The following is a 21,967-nucleotide window of genomic DNA, read 5'->3' as shown; positions in this document are numbered from 1 at the left end:
ACACTATTCACAGAACTTATTATTTCTCTTATGATTTCTGGAAGACTTCTGCAGCTGAGAATATCCTAACAATCATTTTGGGTGGTAAGCAATTAAATAGGGATGGAAAACATGATGATGTTTAAGTATGTACATATGTAATTCAGCATGTCTCCGGTGTAAGGAGTCATCCTTTGTGAGACTCAACAAAGAGGCTTACACAATTACACTTGGGGAAAAAAAGTGCTGGGCAACCCACACAGTTGTACTGAATTGCCATGTTCCACCTCCAGTTTTACACCTACAGATGCTGCAAGCACACCAGCACCTATTTTATCTTTGCTCTAAATCCTTTGGCACTCGGTGACACTTTGGTCACTTTGGACACTTTGACATCACTTTCAGCCACTCGAAGTTTGCTCCCCCTCCTTTTTTTAACATAAGTAAATTCTAAAGTCCTTTTTGTGATTGTCAGACACACAAAGCACATAGTGCTGATACCACAACAGTGTTCCACCAAAGTGCAGGTGCCATGTGTTCCCACTGAATGCCAGAATCAGCATCTTCCAACCCACACCTCATCAAGGCTTCCTTGTGTAAAACACAGTCCTTGTGGCTGATGCACCCTACAAAATGAAGGGTGCACCCTACAGCACACATTACAGCAAGTTCTATCTTATTTTCATCCAGGCTGCTTCCCCACAGATATAAAAGAACAGCAATTTCAGTGGATTTCATTTTCTGAACTTAAAGTATTTTATTTTTCACCCAGATACAAAGAGGCTTAAAGGACCTGCTCCTGTATTTTTAAGCACATCCTGATTATCACAAAAGGACAGTCTACTATATAGTGGCAATTTTTTTTTTTTTTATTTAAACCCTTCAAATTCAAAAACCAAAATATTTACTTTCAAGACTGAGATGATACAATAGAACTCAATATCAGCAAAAAATAAATAACACTTATTGAGTAAAAAAAAATTCTGGTGTTTATCCGAAAAAACCCCACCAAATAAATTTTAGCAGAGAACAGAAGATGGTAATACAATTACTTCTTTTCAGGAAGTTGCATCAGCATTCATAATTGATACTTTACAAATTTATGTCTGTGTGTGTATAGATATTTCTTTTGTTTTTAATCAGCTTATTACTACAGAGAAGGACTTTTGATCTAGTTTTATCAGAACTGAGTCACAGGTGCTCAAAAACCGGAAGAAGCATTTCAACCTTTTCTAGACAATTTGTTTTGTTTGGTATAAAATTGTTTGTTTAGAGATGTAAGAAACTGACTTGCTATTAACTACAGATTCCAGAAAAAGAACAAGTTAGTTGTGAAATCCCTCAAAACAATTCCAGTTGCCAGCATATGTGCAAGTAAATGCTATTTAAATTTTTAAGCCTTTCACTCAAAACAATTTTCTCTTGATTTAAATAGTACACAAAAATTAATAACAACATGGATTTTCATTAAACGTTTGCTTCAAAACTTCACAAATGTTTATCTGCACATCAGTGTTTACTCTCAGCTATCATGAACATTCACTGAAATTGTCTAGAGAAAGACACATTAACATAGGCTTTTACTTATACTTTTATTAAGACAAAAAGACTTCATATTGAAGTTTATATAAGCTTTGCAGTATGACATTAGGAAATAATACAAATAATGAGATTACATATTTATAGAACTTCTGCAAGGGAAACACTTGTGTTTACTTTTAAATTTTTAAGAATTATCTTCAATTCTAATCACAACCAGACACAGAAGGAGACTTAGCCCCATGTTTATATTTCAGTGTTTTGGTTTATTTTCTACAAAAAAAAGTTGATATAAAAATGTTGAAAAAATTAAAACTTTATCCAAAAAAATCAAGGATCGTAGAAAGACTAATGTCACACCAGTCCCTTAAAAGTAACAGTGAGGTTTGCCAAATAGCTCTGCACCCATGTGCCAACCACAATTTAATCAAAGAAAACATACTACCAACATATTTTTCTGTTTCCCATCACTGCACAGGGTTCTGTGTTTCCCTTCCATCTGCTAACTGTTTCACAGCAGTGAAGGGCAAAGGAGATGAGGTATGAGACACAAAAATGATAGGCTTCACAGTTTTATTAGGGCTCGAACCATTACTGATCTTATACCACAAGAAAGAACTTAGCACACAGTACATTATTCACAGAACAATGAGAGACAATTGAGACAAAAATACCTTTACTGATACTTTGAAAAATAACTTAAATTAGTTTTGCAAGAATATGAAGTCTCAGAATTAGAAATAAAGTTAAAAAAATTCAACAAGACCTTAGGGTAAAACGTGGTATTTAGTACTTCAGACCGAGCTGAAATTTTTCTTTAAACTCAAATCAAGAATGAGTACTCCCAACATTACACTTCTTTTTTTAAGGTAAATTCACACAACCCATAATTAAGTAGTCATAAAACAATCAAACAAAAAAACCCTAACTCATGACAACCCACAACACTCAAATTTGAGGAACACTTGCTCTGCTAAACAAGAACAGCTAGAAGCCATTTACAATCACCTGCAGGGAACTTTCCTAAAATATGGACGGAGAAATTTTGCCTCCAAATAAAATTCTTGCAAGAGAGATGCTACAGAATGTTCCCCAAGAATTTTTTTTTTAAATTTCAATACTACTCTGGGTAGTTCCAGATTTGGATTAAAACATCTCTGCCTACCTATTCTGCTTAAAAATTATTTTTGCTATGACTGCACATCACATTATCAATCTTAGTCTCCTTCTATAACCATAGCATGCTTCCTTGAAGAATAGGGCAGGACTTAACTCCCAGGACCCCTTCCAAACTCATTCTCAAAAGTTGGGGCTGTTGTTGCAGTAGCAGAAGCCAGTGGGATTGCACATTCCAAAACCTTCTTTTCATCTCTACAATTCAGATGAGGATTTGGTACTCCAAGGTACTTTTCCTTCCGACAGGATGTATAAATGACATAGATGTTCAAGCATCCATTTTTAACTGTCTTCTCACCTCAGGTGGATTTGAGTGTGTACATTTCCCAGAAAAAGAAATCCTGTACTTTGAGGGTCATATTGATACTCTGCCATTAAAGATAATACAAACCAGTGAACAAATAACAGGTAGATGTAAAGAAACAAAACCTACTGAAAAGCAATTCAGTAGGCAAAGGAGGGAGGGGAGCAAGGAAAGGTAAGAGACAAACAAAAGAAATTGGTAAGTTGTCAAAAAAAGAAAAAAAAAAACCCCAAAAGAATAATCGATTGAATCAGCTGAGCAGCTACAAGGTTGACAGAGCTGGATAAGAACAAGCTACCTACAGCTGCCTTTTTCATTTTAGACTTTACTTCTTCCTCATGAAATACACTGTATTGCTCTGCTGGTTGAGAGTTCCTCCACTATTAAATTGATAGAATAGTCTAATAGTGGATCTGTGACCTAGGTCCTTTGAGGATCAGGATTAAATGTGTCTGTCCATTTGAACATGAATCAGCCATATGCCCATATGAATCAGCCATATGTACCAATTAAAGCAAATCATGTACTATGTGGCATCAGAACAAATGCAACTGGCAGGCAGAGGGAAGTGGTTGTAAATCTCTATTTAGTACTCGAGTGATAGCATCTTAAATATGAAGTTTTGGACTCCACAGTACAAGACACACTAGAGTGGGTTCAGAGAAGGGGCACTACAATGATTTAGGCTAGAGAAAATGATGCACAGGTAATGGCTAAGGGAGATGTGTTTGCTTAATCTCAAGACATGAAAGCAGCAACAGGTGTAACTATCTTCATGGATGTGATGAGTGGTTACAGGGAAGACTGAATCAGACACCTTGGAGGTGCAGAGCCAGAGGACAAGAGGCCATGGTCACACACTGCAGCATGTGAATGACCAAACTGTTCAGAAAAGAGAACATTTTCTCTGCAAGAGTAGTTAAGACCGGCGCAGAGTAACCAGACAGGCTGTGGAATTTAGTGGCCTGTGCTCAACCCACCACATTAATATTCAAAATCCAGCTGAACAAGGTGCAGTGTATCTAGTCTAACTCTTAAGCTGTCTTTGATTTGGGTAGGAGGTTGGACTACATGAACTTCAGAGATCCCTTCCAACCCAAGATTATTCTACAGTTGATCCCTACTTGTTGATATCCCATATCCCTCATTCTGCGCTATGATGGAAGCAGTTATCAAAAAGGGCAAAATTCCTGCCAGATCTTCTCAATCAACTTTATATCATGTAATTCTTCCTATGGAATGCACTTGATAAGAAAGGATAAATAGCCATGCTCTCAAAATGAGCTTTCTACCACTGCCTTATCTTCTTTACCACCAAGGTTCTGCCACACATTTGCCTCCACACCAACAGCTGTTTCCAAGCCCAGTAAGAACTCAATTCAACCTTCAACCTGCACAGGATTCACACTGAGAGCATAAATACTTGCTCCTCATAAATCACATAATTCTTTCAACCACAGGAACCTATATGTGCTAGACAGGAAAAAAAGGCTGGATAAGTTGCAAAATATGCATATGGACATCTCACTTCATGTAGTTCCAGTTATTTTGAGGTGTGCTTGTTTTTTCTTTTGAGTAACTATTTTAAGCTCTTGAGGATGCTATTCTGAGTATCAGCAGGTGAGAGTGAAAAGAAAATGAACAGGCTTGAAAGAAGTATAATGAGTAGCACAAGGATGGTTCCTCAGCTGGTGATGCTTCTAAACAACACTACATGCTAATGCAGTATCACTTACTGATGAAAACCAAACTTTTGCTCATGCCTCTCCATCTCAGCTGCTTTGTCACATCTCCTGCAAATCAGAGAACTTTGTTGGTAGGAATATCAATATCCCTCATCTTTTCTGTTACATCTAGTGAGTTACGGAAATTAAGTGAAAAGTTTAGCTGTTTGAGAAAAACAGCATACTCTTTGAACATGTGGAGCTCAGAACATTTCTGTCCTAAACTGGCAAAGCCAGATGACTATCAGAAGATGGGATCTATTTAGCTAGTTAGGTGAACCCTTAGAAGGGTTGAAGCCCTGAACTTCAGCCTGTTGTAATACTGTAAAGTGAAACAGCCATAATATCAATGTCTTTCTACAGTTCTCAATGTGGTAAATACTGTCCAGAAACAACCTTCACCAACAGTTATCAGGGAAAGCCTATCCCCACAATACTCAAAGTACATTCCCCTGGAAATGCAAAGGCCTATATAGAAGCCTCCCAAATAGGAACATTTCCAAATTTTACAGAAACTTGACTTCAAAGTCTTCAAAAACATTTAGCACACTGAGAAGCAAAAAGCCTTCCTGCCTCCGGGGGTGAATGATGCAAGGAAACATCTGCTATACTGACCATCACTGAGGTTGGGAACATTTGCTTCAGGTCAAGACTACGTTTTTAGCTGCACTGCAGGGAAAAACCAGGAACTCACTATTGCAATAGGCTTGGAAAAAAAATACACATGGCTAGAAAGTCCCACACTGCAGGACTCCTGTTACTTTTAAAGAGACAAAGAGCAGACTAATTGAACTTCAGAACTGCCTGTTCAGGATCCAGGCTGTACAATGGAAGGAATTTAGGTCTGAGAAAAGCAGCATTCCCCTTTTCCTTGGAAAAATGCCCTGAGAAGATCAGGGAGCCCTTGAAGGGGCAGTGTGAGACCCCTTATTAGACATTTGAGACACCTCAGGCTAAGCCAGGCCAGGGTCAGTAGAGTTAGTACAGGAAGCCACCCACTTCATGAGGCTGCCTGGAGGAGAACTTTGGCTGCTGCCTTACTGATCCTGCTACTTGCTCTCCCAAAGGATTTGGAGACCAGGTAAACAGGCATCAGAGAAACATAACAAGCATCCCAAGAACCAGTCTACAATATGATGTCTTCTCTGCAAAATGAGGGGCCATAGTGTCTCCAAACCCAGCTGCAATCCAGGTACCTACCACTTACAGAGATATACTGCAGAATGGATTCAAATACCCCACAGACCACACTGAGCTCTGCAATGATGACCTTCCTTCTACTCCCTTGCAAGGACTTCAGACTCAGACTGGTGATGTCTCACTACTTGCCTCCATCACAAAATTGTCCTAATGGTTGCCCAGCGTGGATTTTAGATAACTGAGATCAGACTTGTTTTATCTAGAAATATATATATGTACTTACCTACCTTATTAGCTCATTATCTTGTCTGGTAGCTTTTATCCTTAAAAATTACTCCAGAAATTTATGGTATTGAATATTTTTATACTGGTCTCATAAAGAACAAATAGCATGTTAAACACTGTTGCAGTCCAATGCAACTCTTCACTTAAAAGAAAATAATACAGATTTTATATGTTTTATGTTTTTAGATAAAGTATTGATCTACTGTATGGATCCTGTCCATTTTAAGCTACTGCTATAAACTCAAAATATTATTTCATACTGTCAGACTAGAATGTCAGCATCTTCCTATTTCTACCCAAACAAATAAAAGTTCAATTCAACCAATACAAACCACCCCATCTGAAAAAGTTAGATCACTCTTTTTTTACTTCACAAAGACTAAGGCTTTGCTAATTTTATAGTGAGCTTCATTTTTAAAACTGTATTTGTACAATTCAAATGGAAAGAAACCAAATGACTTTTCTCCCGCTAACAAGGGCTTGTGGAATAGCACACTGCACTTTGTTTCTGTTACTGTGCCAGTGTTTCAACTTTCACCAGTCTCCATGCCAGTAAAAAGACACAATAAAGGAATTCAGACTCAGTCAAGGTTTACTTTGTTCTTTTCAAACAGAAGGGTAAGGGTGCTGCTAAAGCCACAGAAGAACATTTGTAGCAAAGGTTTTACCACTGCCAAATACTATGCTAATAGTAAAGCTTTCAAGGAGAGAGTCAGGGCAGGCCATGCTCAGAGGATGATTAAGATATGCATCAGACTAATGAAGAATGGAGCAGGAAATTCAGGAATGGAAAAAGCAGCAATCTCTCTGCTGCTCCAGAGCAGCTTTGTTACAGTCACTTACTAAGGGGTGGGCAGAAGTAATCCCCTTCCAGTATTTACAATTTCACTTTAATTTAGCACAATGCTATAAATCTTCCCCAAAAGCTATTAAAACATTCTTTTCTTCCAAAGAGCTTTTCAAAATGATATTTATTCTTTAAATAAAATACATTTTAAATCTGAGGATTTTTATTATGTCGAAATAATTTACACCTATGTGTTTACACCTACACAACAGGATATCTGACCAGAATTTGGCAAGTATTTACCAGCCCTCATCTGGGTACATTACACACAAATGCAAATACCTCAGAGGAAAAATGGAGCTGATGTATTTCTTAAAAATTGTTGTATGTTGGCTTTTGGGTTTTTTGAAGTGTGTGTGTATATAGGTTGACATAAAATATTTTAATGCCTCTTTATTTAAATTACATCTAGAAAAGGACAGCTTCACCTGTTTACATGCAAACAAATATTTCAGACATCCCCACTACCAGCTCTCTTTATACAACTAAAACAATGAATGTGCAAATCAAGAACACCTGAAAGCAGAGCTCCAATCTACCCAGTTCAAAAAAATGTAACCGTAATTATTGTATCCTTAATTTCTCTTTTTTCTCCTTCATCAGATCTCTTCTCCTCTCTTCCTTTTGGAAAAATACAGAGTTCCCAGTGGCCTGCAGACATTTGCAGGTGCTGAAGAGGACATGTGTCCCCTTCTACAGTTTTCCTACTCTCCTTCCTTCTCAGGAGGAGGAAGACACATTCAGAAGATATCAGAAAGCAAAAGCTCCAGCTGTGTGTCCTCCCAGAACTGTCATTGCTCCTGCCACATGCAGGAGGCAGAGAAAGAGGAAAGCTGGGCATCAGGCACATCCCTTGCAGGGGAAAAGTGGAAGCACATCAACACCTCAGAGCAATGAGCAGCCTTTCAAAGCTCAGAGAACAACAGAATTTCTTTTCCTTTCACCGAAAGTACAGAAACAGGATGTGATTGAGTTTCCCAACACTGCAAAGGGCTCCCATGCTGCCAGTGTCACAAGTGATGCAGTTTTTCAGGCAGGTGGCCACTGCAGGAGGGCTCAGTTACACCAAATGGAATTCAAAGCTTTGCTTTCAAATGTAATTCACTCCTCATTTCCAGAAAAAAAAAAAAAGGCAAAAAAGAAGTACTAAGGAAAATACTCTTACCATCTGACACAGCTGGTCTTAGTAAAGAGAGTAAGAGGAAACTTTCATGCTAGAAAATCTCTGACATTTAATATCAGGGCCATAAATAAACTCAGAAATACCGTATGTGTTGAGAAAAACAATGTGCAATCCACCGAGATCTTCTAACACAGGCAGAACCTGAGGTAAAATCATAAAAAACTCAAGTCTAAGCACAGAGCCCAGTGAAAGCATTCCCCTTCTCTCCAGCCAGAGCTGCCTCATATCACAGCTGCAGTGGAAGGAGCCTTTCAATAAACCACAGCCATCAGGACCAGAAGAGGCCACTCAGGTTTTTTGCTTCCCAGCAAATGCAGCAATTGATAAACAGCACCATTTCCAGCTTCCCTACAAAAAAGCAAGATGTTCTGCAGCATGGTGAACAAGCAGTGAATGCTGTATACATGTCCACTTTAAGAAGTCATTAACAAGTATGTGTCATTGCACAATATGACATCTGGGTGTGAGTTTCAGGTTTTCTGCATTTCTGCTCAGTAAGAAATGGTTTATTTTGGTGACTTTAATGCTCCCCTCTCCTGGTTTCTGATTTTATCCCTGTTTATCATTTACAAGACTACCTCAAACTTTACTTCACCCTTTCAATTTCAACTACAAAGTTAACAACTGATTATGATGCTAGTGCAAAATAAATATACAATTCACAGAAGAACAAAATTCTGTGAATATTACTTTGTGCTACATTTCAACAACAACAAAAAAAATCAGGAATTTGTTTCACCATCAACTCCTAATGTTTCCATACAGCAGTGAATTGGGCTCATGTATGCAAGAGATTGAGTAAGTGTCAGTCACTGTGATTAAAAACTAGGTTACTGCAGCCTTCACTGGATACCACAGGAAGGGGACACAGAGGAAAGGGTGGCTAAACTAATCATTCACACAAAGGAGCAAAGGTCACAGATGGATCATTACCTCTTGAAGACAAGAAGCAATTACTTTTATAACGAAGACGAATTTCAACATTAATATTAATTGCTTTTAAATTGTATGTCACAGAAAAAGAGTGGGGGCTTCTTAACTTCATTACGGTGAGTACTCACACACATATTAAAAACTTAAACAAGATTTCATTGTTTACTGAACCTTCCCTCCTTCAGACAAATTTGTAACAGCCTTTTCTGAGCTACTCCTTTTCCATTTCTTTAAAACAGCTTACAACATTACTGTTGCAGAAATCTAGTATTTGTGATTAATAATCTATTAAATGCATGCTCTAGGTATTTGTAAAGACCATACAATATCTTACATGTTATAGTTGTAAGGAATTCATGAGTTGGTTATACATCTAATTCTACAATATCTGGGCAGTTTACTCTGGAGTCATAGATAAAAGTCTGTTACTCTTACTCCATGAAAACTTTTCTCTCTTGATGAAAAGTTCAGCAAGAAGTAGACCTAAGAGTATACACAATACAAAAAATATTGCTGTATAGAGGTAATACAAGTTTTTATATGCCTAAAATATCAATTTCCATGTTTTAATGAGTATGGTACATTATGAGAACGAGGTTCTAAAAGAGCTCTTGAAAGCGATTGTATCTTAATCTGTTTCTCTAATATTTTGAAAAATTGAGGTTTAAGTGTGTCCAGACATGGATTTCAGCTTAAACTCCCCTGAGCCAGGCAGCCTTACTTGACATAAACCTCATTACCTATGTAATGCAAATACTACCTATATAATGTCATCATATGGAAGAGCTGCACAACTTCCAGTTGCTATTTACAATGTCTGCTTTCAGGACACAAATGTTGCTAACTTTTTTAGAAAAAAATTGTCATGCTCTGTAAAATAAAGACTAATAGCTTTGCTAACCATTTGCATGCTTTTAAAACCCCCCTTCTAGAACTCCAACACTTTTCCATGGTTCTCAATCTTTTTAAGGTTGTTGTATTCTTTTAAAAAAACTTGTCTCTCACTTATATACCAGAAAGATCCTACAGTAGCCATGAAGGCTACCTGAAACCTGTTCACAATGAGGGGATGAACCAAGAATAGGTGGGTTTTGCCCAAGAGGGTTATGTGGAAAAAGATAAGCTGACATCTTCCACATTATTACTTTGTAAGGGAAATTATGTCACATTGCTCACCCATGCTCATCTTAATAGGTAAATTTTCTCTGCTTGCAGCCTCCACAAGGTGTCTCCTGGCCTCCATCACAGCTTCCTTTTGTTTGAGGTTCATGAAGGATTCCCAGAGAGCTTTGGCAGCTGGATCACTGTAAGAAAATGACATGACTATACTAAACATTGCTTGAACAATGGAGTAAACTTACATCAACATTTATGTTTTGAAATGAATGCTTCTACTTACTAATCTCTCAGGTAGGCAAGAGAAAAGCAAAAATAAAGTGATATAAAAGCTTGATTATTCTTAGCAAAACAGTTGCTACAGTTTTACAGAAAAGTTAGATTTTTTTTTGCTACCAATTATAAAGCATTAGAATTCACATATAATAAATAAGCATGTAATTCTAAAAGTAACCACTACTGTTCATGAGAGAATATGAGAAAATCAGAAACAGTCCAAACTTCTTCAGTTACTAAAAAATTATGGAAAGGATGGGCTCTAACATCCCCATGAGAGTTTATATCCCAGAGTTAGTATGCCTAATGCTGAAGGCTGTTGTTATACTTTTAATGTACTACTGTCACTCTGGGTTTCATGGATTCTCTGTATGTGAAATGAGTAATCCATAGCAGAAATTAACTGTCCTTATGATTTCTGTAATTACAGATTTCCTTTTTTTTGTTGTTGCTGCTGAACTTATATTAGGCATTTATGTAGCTCATCTGCACTCAGTTCCCTGTCTGTCTTCTCCTTCCTCCAGGACACTGCACTTGTTGCTAGTGTGAATGAATTCAGTGTTCTCTCAGTGGCAAGGGAGGATAAGGTAGGAAAATCCCTTGCTTGGGGCTAAAGCCACACATCGGGATTAACTATGTTGATTTTTTTTTTAATGTATTTTTTGTTTTTAAACGCAAAGCTTCCCTCTGTTTTCTCCTCAGGAGACATTAAACTCCTAAAGACATTTTGATGTCATTTGCAACATGCTTATAAGCATGCCAAAACAAGCTTTGTTTCATGGAAATAGAAATCCATAATAATTCATTTGATACCATTCCAGAGCAACTGTTCTTATGGTCTGCTGCAACAGCAGGGCTGTATTTAGCAAATCTGTGCAGTCTCCCAAGCCAGGTAAGAGCATCACCAAGCCCCATTTCTGAAATCCAAGCAACCGACATCCTCTGTCAAAGCCTGAGTGCATGGAAAGACTGTGGGAAAAAGGTTGGGTTATCCTTCTTCTGAACAAATCACAAATGAATAGGAAGTGTAAATTGCACCCTACTGCCATGGGTGGCAAAGAAAAAAAAAATAATCAGATGACCTAACACAATCTTTCCATTTATCCTTCACACAGTGCCACTCGACCTCCTTACAAACACACAGGCAGAAGGCAGCACCTCCCAAAAGCAGCTGGGGCACCTGCAGCAGCTCCCTCTACTCCATCAGCAAGTGTGATCTGAGCACTGATGCTGTGGCTTTTCATGGGCAGCAGCTCCAAGAAGATTCGTCACAAGAAAAAACTACAGTGATATGTAATGTACAATAGTGCAAGAAATGAGAGATTTTCAAAGCAACTGGATGCTTCAATACAATATAAGAATTTCTTTATGGAAAGGGTTGTTCAGCACAGGCAACCCAGGGAAGCTGTGGAGTCACCATACCTGGAAGTGTCCAAAAATTAATAGATCTGGCACTCTGGGGTATGATTTAATGAGCATGGGAGTACTCAAAGGTTGGACTTGGTGATCTTGGAGGTCTTTTAATAGCTCTGATTCTGTGATCCTCAGGGATGCTATTTTTACAGATTATCTACTCCATCTACTCCCCACCCAACACCACTTGTAAATGCACTGTGTTGATCCTGCTCACATCACATTCACAGGGTATGTCTCGCTGTCATTTACAACTGTGCCTCAGGTTTGGATTAAATAAGGCCACTGCATTGCCTGATAACTAATCCTTTCCTGAACATACTGTTCCAATACTAAATCTATAGAGATCAGAAACTGAACGTGAAACAGCAGGAAGCCAGGCTAAAAAATACTTTTTTCCCTATTTGGGAGAAAAGAAAAGTAAAGCTTCAGTTTAAGCTCTTTAACCTGCTCTCATTCTCACAATTCTCTTCATCACCATAAATGTAAGCACAGTGTCTCACATAAACAAGATAACAGGAGCTAAGCCTTTCAAATAAAGGAAAACAAGCAACATAAGGAAGCAAAAATAAAAGCCTATCAGATTTTCCACAGGTTTTTGCAGTCTCATCTTTCTCACTCCTATACTTCATAAAGATACTTAGCAAACAGTAAAGTGTGGAAAACTCATCCTAAAAGCATCTATAGAAGTCAATAAAAGAGTGTATGTGGTAAGATTACACCATTTTCCCATAACTATTGCTTGCTGCTCTCCCTTTCCACACCATGTCCCACCACTTTAGGTGGCAAGATCTTTGAAAACAACATGCATCATACTATATTGTAGCATCACTACCAGAAGTCCCTGCTTCAGCTGGTACTTCTACTTGTTAATGAACTATAATAACCCTCTAAAGTAACAGACACATTATTTTCACTTAAACAAAGAAACAAAAAATTAGGAATGAGTCATATTAATGTTTTAAGAAATAAAAAAAAAAAAAAGGGGGGGGAGGAGTGTGGATTTACTTTTTGCTTTGTATATTCTTTCTTCCTCTTTCAGCCACAGTAAGTTTTTCTTTAATCCCAAGGACCAAAGTTTGCAGGATCCCTGAGAGCTGCTTTAACACACCAAAAATAGCAAAAAGCAAAACAACTACGGTACAGCCTTAAAGGAGAGTCAACCACACTCCTGTATGCTACATCTCTGTCATCCAGATTTTTTGTAGACATTTTTCTTCCCACTGCTTTGCAGAATAATTAGTGGTTTAAGTATCATATATATAACTATATATAAGTAGGATGAGGTCAATGTATATCAATAGCTAACACAGTCATATGACTAGGTCAATCCAGAGAAGACAATTTTTAAGCTTTTTCTTTTTTTTTTTTAATATAACCGGGGAAAAGAGACACAAAAGTACTTGTATTTTTTTTTCTGATGCTAACACTTTTCCTGTTCCCCTTCTATTAACCTTTTCAATAAAGGTTTTTGCTTTGAAAAACACCCACTTTTAACCTTCATCAGTAACAAGACAGGAATGACTGCTGGGAATGAGTCAGTAGGACACAGTACAGGGCTCTGGTGTTGCCTCTTGCCTGATCTGAGAAGTTAACACAACATTTTCCTTTTAGAGGTTTCTAACACTTGGAAAATATATTATCTTATCTTACCCTTTTGGGGAAACATTTGTCTGCAACTGCCTTCCAGCTCTTGTCATGGTGCCCTTCCCCTCTACTTTTTCCCATCTGCAGTTCCTCTGCTTTGGTGCAAATGCCCCAATCCAGTGACACTGGTAATCAGTGATTTCTACAGAATCCAGCACCCCAATTTGAATTTCTCCCTTGTCTTGCTTTCCCCGACTTCCCAAGAACTATGTATTGATTTTACACACCATCTTATATTATATAATACACATTATCTTATATTTTATACATTAAAGTCAACCTTTGCACTCTGAAAGTAGTTTTCTTAAATGAAAAAGTTTTGGTTTTTTTTTAAATATTCAATGCATTACAAAAACCTTAAAAGATATTGTCTGAATGATGATGGTTTGCTTAAGAAAAATAAATCCTTTACAGTTCCTCAACAGTACATCTCAGGAATTCAAAAACACCCTTCAAAATAAATGTCACAAAATTAGGTAAATATTACAGTACACACTTGTGTGCTTTTCTATTACAAAATGTTTTGCAGGGCACAGCAAACCTGACAAAGAGAAGAGAACACTAAAATGCAGGGGCCTTTCCAGAAAATCAGTTTTACTAACAAGGGTAGAGTTTTGCTCACAGATTTGATACCTTGTCCATTTCTTTTATTGCTATAGTCATTGTACTGTACCTAATCAACCAGTTATATCAGAAAACGGAATTTAATAAAAACAAGTGTAGCACTAACCAGGCAGAAAATTTATTAAACAAAAGTATCACATTAAGTCCCGAGAAAAAGTGTAAGTCTCTGAAAAGCCCCATTGGACACAGTTATACCATTCAATTTACATAAAGCAGCCTTTGACAGATATCTCATATTGGCAAATTTCTCCCTTTCCTCATAGACAAAATTTTTAAATGAGACATTCTCTGTTCCAAAACTAATTGAAATTTAACTGCATATAATTTATAATTTAAAACAACAATGAAAAATATTATAAAGAAAGAGGGAGAAATCTAGAAAACTAAAAGATGCAGCTCCCCTACTTCTGGTATTTGCATTCCAGTTTTCAAAGCTGAATCGGAAAGATAGAGGGGAAAAGGACCAAGTCATCAGATCCAGAGTCTACACTAATCTTAAAATGAGACACCAACTGGCATTTGTGTCAGGAGAAAAGGTGCTGATGAGAACCAGTCAGAGAGACTGGGATGTTCCATGCTGACTAAATCTTGATGCAGGTGCTTCAAGGAGAGATAGAAAAGCAAAAATCAAAATCAATAATTAAATTATTTAGCCATGAAGTGGCTAACTAGCTGGCTTCTCAAATTTATAATATCCAAAGGAAATACCACACAATGAAATCTGTTGTTTACAAGATGCAGGGTGGAAAAGCCAAAACCCTGAGCAGAAGTAAGGGTACAGTATGGTAAGCAGTTACTTTGGTGATGGTGCACTAGCTTCAGCAATACTCACTGTGGGGGAACATGCTCTCGTTCCCATGGAACTCCTTTCAGTAATGTGTTCTGATAACTAAACTATTTTGTTTGATCTAGACATTTACAGGTTGATTATCAAATGCCTAATCTTGCATCAGTTAAAATAATTGTAACTTACTCTCTTGATCTGGTCCAGTCCAGTCCTGCAAGGACAACACTGCCAAGTTTATCTGACAGACAGAAAGTATCCCTATCCCTGATCATCGGTAGGCTTAGAATCAAAGCTATTCATTTTGAACAAATCTGGGGAAAATAGAATCAAAGCTATTCATTTTAAACAAATCTGGCACTGGGATGTGCTATTACCAAGCTGGAGGCAGTAGTCTGGAAATAGGTGAAACCAAGCACCAGTCAATGGAGAGCAAACTCCCAGAGCAGATGCAAAACTAGAGGCAAAGACAGAAATCTGGGAGCACTTACCCTGAGGGGGTCCAGTGCACAACACCACAATTTACCCTTGGCTGACATGACATGTGACTTGCTTCATACCACCAGTACAGATAAATATTTACTTCCCTTACTGTTTCAGGTCTTGTCTATTATTTACAAATTATTAAAATATGGTCTTTCTGGTCTCTAACGCAAGAGCAAAAGGTCAGGAAGTAGTAAGCCTACTCTAGAAAATATGTTCATTCAATTACTAAGTGCTCCTCATTTATCATTATGTTTTCAAATGTATGATTAGACCATTCCCAACCCTCCTAACATTTACAGTATTCGTTTGGCAATATATTTCTTCAATCAGCATGAGTAATTAACCAATAAAAACAAGTCAAACACTCTGGTCCAAGCAGCATACCACAATCACCAGAATTATCAGCCACATATGTAGTCTCTGGCAAGCTATTGTGAATTATTATGATGTGATCTAATTTCCAGTCAAGGAAGATAAAAGTGACATGTATATTATCTATTACTGGATTTTTGTCTGGACTTCTTTGCCTAACAGGACAAATTCAGGTCATCCTGTTTTCTCCTTATAAAACACTGGCATTTTTTTCAGTCACATGTAGGCCTTGCCATGCCCCCAGGCTTACTGAAAAACAGGTCAAAAGTCTCTTCCATAACCTTTTCAAAGGTTATGGAAAAGGCCAAATTGAGAAATCAGTATCTACATACAGCTTCCTTCACAGGTCTCCTGTAGCTTAAATGAAGGAAGAAAAAGATGACTTTTTACAGTTTTATTTTGGTTTTAAACCTCTTGGCATCAGGTGAAAGCACAGTCTATATCACAACATCATAAACAGCAAATAACCAGGGGGAGGACATCATATGAGCAAGATACTAATAAGGAAGTAAGAATAAGCAAATGTTCTTATTTATACACCTGGCAAAGGACATGGGATTTCAAACAGCAACTTGCTGACACAGGCTCTGAATAGAAGACAGAAAATAACTGTGAGTGGGCTTCAAAAATTAATCAACCGAAATGACAGAATTTCAGCCTAACAAAGTAGTCATGTTTATACTTTCACAGATAAAAAAAATCAGAAGGAAAATTGTGGTAGTCTCAACATGCGACAGATTCTGTGGTTATTGTATCAGCAAAGTTTTCACCTTTCATCTATATAGCTTTACAACTCAGCTGCATCTGTCCCTCACAAGAGGAAGGGAGAAGGGAAAAATTCAGAAAAGATAAAATTAGAGGGTCTTTAGTACCACAAAGCTGCCCGAAACGGGGTGACTGCTAAAAAAAAGGGAGTGCTGCCAAATATTGCCTTATTGCAATACGACATTTCTTTAAAGACAACACAACACCCACATTAAGTACACAGCACTTCAAAAAACACCACCAGGTGGTCAGAAGACCATTACTACGAAGGACAAATCCACTGCTGCAATATGTCATTTGAATACTGATGAAACAAAGAGAAGCACAAGCCTGAGATAAGATGCAAAGATTTGGCTTTGAGCCTGGAGCAAAGGGCCACGTATCAAGAGACATCCTCCCTCCTCCAACTGCCCCGCGGTTTCAGAGACAGCGGAGGCTGCGCCAAGGCTACACCGGATGTACTGTGGATACCTGGGGACAAGCACCAGCCTGACAACGTGGTGGGGACAGCCAAGTCCCTGACTGCACCCCACCACACATACAGCAGCCCCCCACTGGAAACAACCAACAACATCTGGAATAGCCTCCCCAGAGCAGCAGCTCCTCCATGCCACAGGGATTGTGTGGACACGCTGCGGGGAATACCAGGTGGATGAGAAGAGCTCCACACTGCCATGTTCCCAGAACACAGCTGGGCTCAGAGAATGAAGCTGCTCTTCATTTCACCCTTCTGAAAGTCACCAAACAGCTCCAACATAATTTATCTAAAATTTTCCATGTAGAAACAGCTATCAGTATTTTCAGGAGCTCAGTCTCTAGCATGGCTGCAATTTGAGCACATCCCAAGCACGTGCTCTTGATGGGCAAGGCAAATGTGTGTTAACTAAAGAGTAGCAATACTTTACTCAGAGAAAAATACAAAATCCACAACATTTTTGTTTTCAAATAAATGTAAGTTGCACATTCCCAGAAGGGACTAACAATATTTCTAAGAAAGCAAAATAACATTAAGTTTTAAAGTGGTTCCTAGCAGTGGGCTGTCATTACGCTGTTGAACATTTTGTACAGTTGGCAGATCTGCTCAGCCTAATTAAATGCACTTCAGACAGCAGAAACTGAAACTATATTCCAATCCATCCTAACCTTAGAAAAAAAACATACAAAAAAGCTAATGTCATCTTGGTAGTGTGCTTGCAGAAAACTGCAGGAGAATGAAAATTACCACCCCTGCCATAGATTAGCAAACATTTTGCAAAATGACATAACACAAAAAACCTTTTTAAAAACAAGTTCTTTGCAGCCCTTCAACTTTCTCACATTCTCACTTAAAAAGCTTCCATGTATTGGTTTTTATGATCAGAACATGAAGCAAATAGTATCAAAAAAAGTGTCCAACAGCCAACATTAAAAAACATAAATATGTTCCTGAATAATTTAATGGTTATTTCCCAGTTTCAGTCCAAGCCCTCAAGCCACTCGGTGGGTGTAATCTGTCCTAGACTCAACTGTGGCTGTATACTTTGGCACTGAGTCAAAACAGAGAGGTTATTGTTTGATTTATATGCCAAGGGCCTCTTAGATAAAGGGCTAATGGCAGGCTGATAGCTTCAGCCTTTGCATATGGTGTTTATACAGACCCTTCTTTCCCCTCCCTCCTTTCTGTGTATACTCCAGGAAGGCTGTGTCACATCAAGATCAAGTTAATTAATTAACTCATACTAGCATAATTTGATTGATAAAACAATTGATTCACTAAAGGTCACACAGAGTGCTGTTAAAACACCAACTTTTCTGCCTCAACAACACAAGGTTTTGAGACTTGCATTTTTCCATGCTGCAAACAGGAATTTTAAAGAAATAATCTCACTAGAAAAATAGATGAAAGAAGAAGAAATTAATCTGTCAATTAAAGTGTACTGCAAAGTTCAGAAAATAATCAGTGCCTCATAAGATACTTAAGCAAAAAATAAATCACATCCTACAACAGAAGGGGTCACATAAATGAATTCTCTATATTGTTAGTTCTGCAAACTATTGAGCTTCTCCCAAAAGAAAACTAGAGGTCTTGCATATCTGATATACTTTGCTATTTAGTATATCCAAACTAGGAGTATTTCCTAGTATATAAGTTTCTATAGTGTTAAAATACTTCAGAACATAGTCCTGTATGACCAAGTTATTATTTATTAGATTTTAGGAAACTTCATTATCAAATTATACAGTAATTACTTTTCTGCAAGACAAAAGCACCATCAATTTTTAATTTAAAAAATACAATCTAATTTTAAAAACACAGACAGAAATCATTACAGTAAGACTAAATGTTTAAGAGCCTTTTGTCACCAATTTATTTTAAAACACTTATTTTAAACAACAGACATATAAAAAAGAAGCTGCCAGGCATTTTAAAAGCAGTTCTAAAATAATATTTAAAACATTGCAAATCAGCTTGCAGCCATCAAGGCTGAAGCGGTTTTGAGCAAAACTGGGAGCTGCTTATCATCAGCCACCAGTTTTACAATGGATTCTCCTCTGGACTACCTGAAATATCTGTGGTAATAAAAAAGGTGACAAGGAGTTTGTCAGTTCACTGACAGTATGTTGTTCAATATCCAGGTATACATACCAAGGAAGTATAGAATCACTAGACTAACATAGTAGATTCATTCATTAAAAGGCAAGATTTGCCAATAGCAGTCAAGAATTTCTTAATATTTTGCCTCCTCCCCTGTTTTTACTTTGGCATGGGTCTCCTTGTGCCAGTAATACTGACCCAGCATGCAGAATCCCTCTGCAAACCAAACAAGGAGCAAAGAACTTCCTTTGCCTACTCCTTGACAGCTGGGAGGTGCTGCCAGGCAGTTCCACAGGATACAGCCCATGTTTTCCTTCATTACTGGTTTTGTCTACAGCTGACTCAACATGGCCATAAAAAACCCCAACAGACAGAGCATTCTTTGAAAGCTCTGGCTCACAAAAGACGGGTACATTGTGGAATGCACCAGGGGAAAATTGGTTCAAACACACCAATAAGATAAGGAACAGTTACTGTACACAAGTTATTATATTCAAGCCACGATATTTAGCTTCATAAAGGAATACCTACAGATACAGACACTTCAGGGCAATGCCAGTCAAGCAAACTTGAATTTTGCAATCTTTTCAGACATGGGATGATAATACAGATTATTGTTTACCATTAGGAGAAGAGAAACTAAGACCCACAAGACACAACCAGGGACTAAGACCAACAGTATTAGTAAAGTGTTCTTTGAATTTGTTATTGAACATCATGAGAGATAAGTTTCTGTTTATCTTACAAAGAAGCATATGGAAGTATGGGACAGGATTTTTACAAACATAGTAGCAAGGTCTAAAATATGTTGAGAACACAAAAAATCAAAAGTTAATTTTGACAAAAGACAAAAATTGTGACGAGAGTGATATCAAACCAGTTTTTAAATATCTTTGTAATTTTAAGTTGCAAAACTGCTGTGTTGTACAAACTATAAACTACTATGTTCCAAGAAAACCATGACCACTATATGCCAAACCAGGAAGAAATATGCTCCCTGTTATCAGCAGAGCATGGGAGAACTTAAAAATAAACATTGCAAGAGGTACTTATAAACACCACCAACACAAAGCAACCCCAAGATGTCACAAAACTTCTCTGTTTACCTACAGTTCCTTGCTTTGGGATGAAGTCCTTTTCCTTCCTTTATAGATAATGGAAAGTAAATCAGACTCTTAACATTTGACGTATCTTTGGTCCCACAGGTGAACTGAATTACAATGAAATTTAATAAATAATTATTAAAAGGTTGGCAAGGATTCAGTTCACATCAGGAATTGATTAAAAAGAAGGGAAACAAAACCTCCCAACAAAAGTAAATGATAACATAGTATTCTACATTTCCCCTTTTTTTTCTTAATAAAAAAATAAAAGAGAAACTTAACTCTATTTGACTAATTCATATATCTACTTTACAGATGGCCATACTTATAAATTAAAATATGTACACAAGTCTGATGAGTGTGGCCAACCACCATCTGAAGCATGTTCATCTCTTGCCAAACCCACCATCTTCAGTTTTATCAAACATTTCCTCAATCCAAACATCATGTAAACTTGTAAGGACAAGCATTTTAATCACAGTCTTGTTTCATAGGGATCTAAATATAGACGTATTTGTATATATATATATATATATATATATATATATATATGCTGTGATACACATACAATAAGTATTTTGGCTTTAGAAAGCCAAAAAGTTTAACATACACACTTAAACAACTATGACACAAAACAACTTTACTTGCTAATAACCACATGCAGGAGACAATGCAGCTGTGCATGAATGATGTTAAAAAGTAATGCAACTCCATTCATTGCTTCCAATATCAGAGAATTACAGTGTAAACCAATGCCACCAGTGTGCATTAAACCAAGACAGCAGAGAAATAATCCCTGCACTGTCTTTTACCATAATACAAATCATACAAGTCAGCACAAATGCACGCACAAACAGGTACACACAGAGTACCTGAAAATTGCTTAAGAAATCCTCTTATTCTAGTCCATTTATTTAGACTAGTAACACAGAATTTTTGTTTCAACTTATTAGTAAAACAGTTGGTGAAAAAATTCTTATAAAATATCCAGAGTTTTTTTTGGTGTAGAATTTTATATAATATTTTTTTTCTTTTTTTGGTTTCACTATTTGGTCACAAAAATCCTCTTGCCAGATGGCAAACACAACACTTTTCTATGTCAAAAAAGAAAACTACACAGTCCAACAAACAGCTTAGGGATCTATGGGTTCTCATCCCTTTTGAGTTCTGTTTATTCTAGCTACTCCCAAGATCATTAATATCCATTTGAACCTGTAAACTTGAAGGTCAACAAAAGGTGAAACACAAGGAAGCAATATAATATGGACTATTCAACTAGATTATATATTGTGAAACATTAACACAGTTTCCTTAAACCTGTGTAGTTTAGTAGTAGAAAACATAGGAAGATAATCTCCATATTAAGCCAGAGTTTAATTTGGAAGATTGACAGAATGATGAGCAATTTCTTTCAGTTAGTAATTTTGAAATTAACTAACTCTGCCTTTCCAGAAAATGCTATGCAATCAGAATGAAATGAGTAGAAAAAATAGTTATGAAACAGTCTAGAGATGGAATAAAAATACACACCTCAAATTGGATAATATTATATAAATATCTTAGCACTGTCACAAGCAACATGTCTAAGTCTGCATTGATTTTTGCTGTTAAGCTACAGCAGTTATTTTACATGCTATGTTACATGTATAAGCTTGTGACCAGCGGTACTGAGAATGCACAAAAGCCTTACAAATAC

At 37.2% G+C, this 21,967-nt stretch overlaps 1 protein-coding gene across 1 annotated transcript in view; it reads right to left on the bottom strand.

The window, feature by feature from the left end:
• The window catches only part of SCFD2 (sec1 family domain containing 2), a 186,257-nt gene that overhangs the window by 145,333 nt on the left and 18,957 nt on the right, over window positions 1-21,967 (bottom strand). The window contains exon 3 of the mRNA XM_009101470.4: window positions 10,287-10,414. Within this exon, the coding sequence (XP_009099718.4) occupies window positions 10,287-10,414 (128 nt within the window). The remainder of the gene's footprint in view (window positions 1-10,286; window positions 10,415-21,967) is intronic.

The sequence above is a fragment of the Serinus canaria genome, chromosome 4, assembly GCF_022539315.1.
Source record: "Serinus canaria isolate serCan28SL12 chromosome 4, serCan2020, whole genome shotgun sequence".
Classification (NCBI taxonomy): Eukaryota; Metazoa; Chordata; class Aves; order Passeriformes; family Fringillidae; genus Serinus; species Serinus canaria.
Note: the sequence above shows the minus strand (reverse complement) of the source record. Positions and strands in the feature narration are given on the sequence as shown.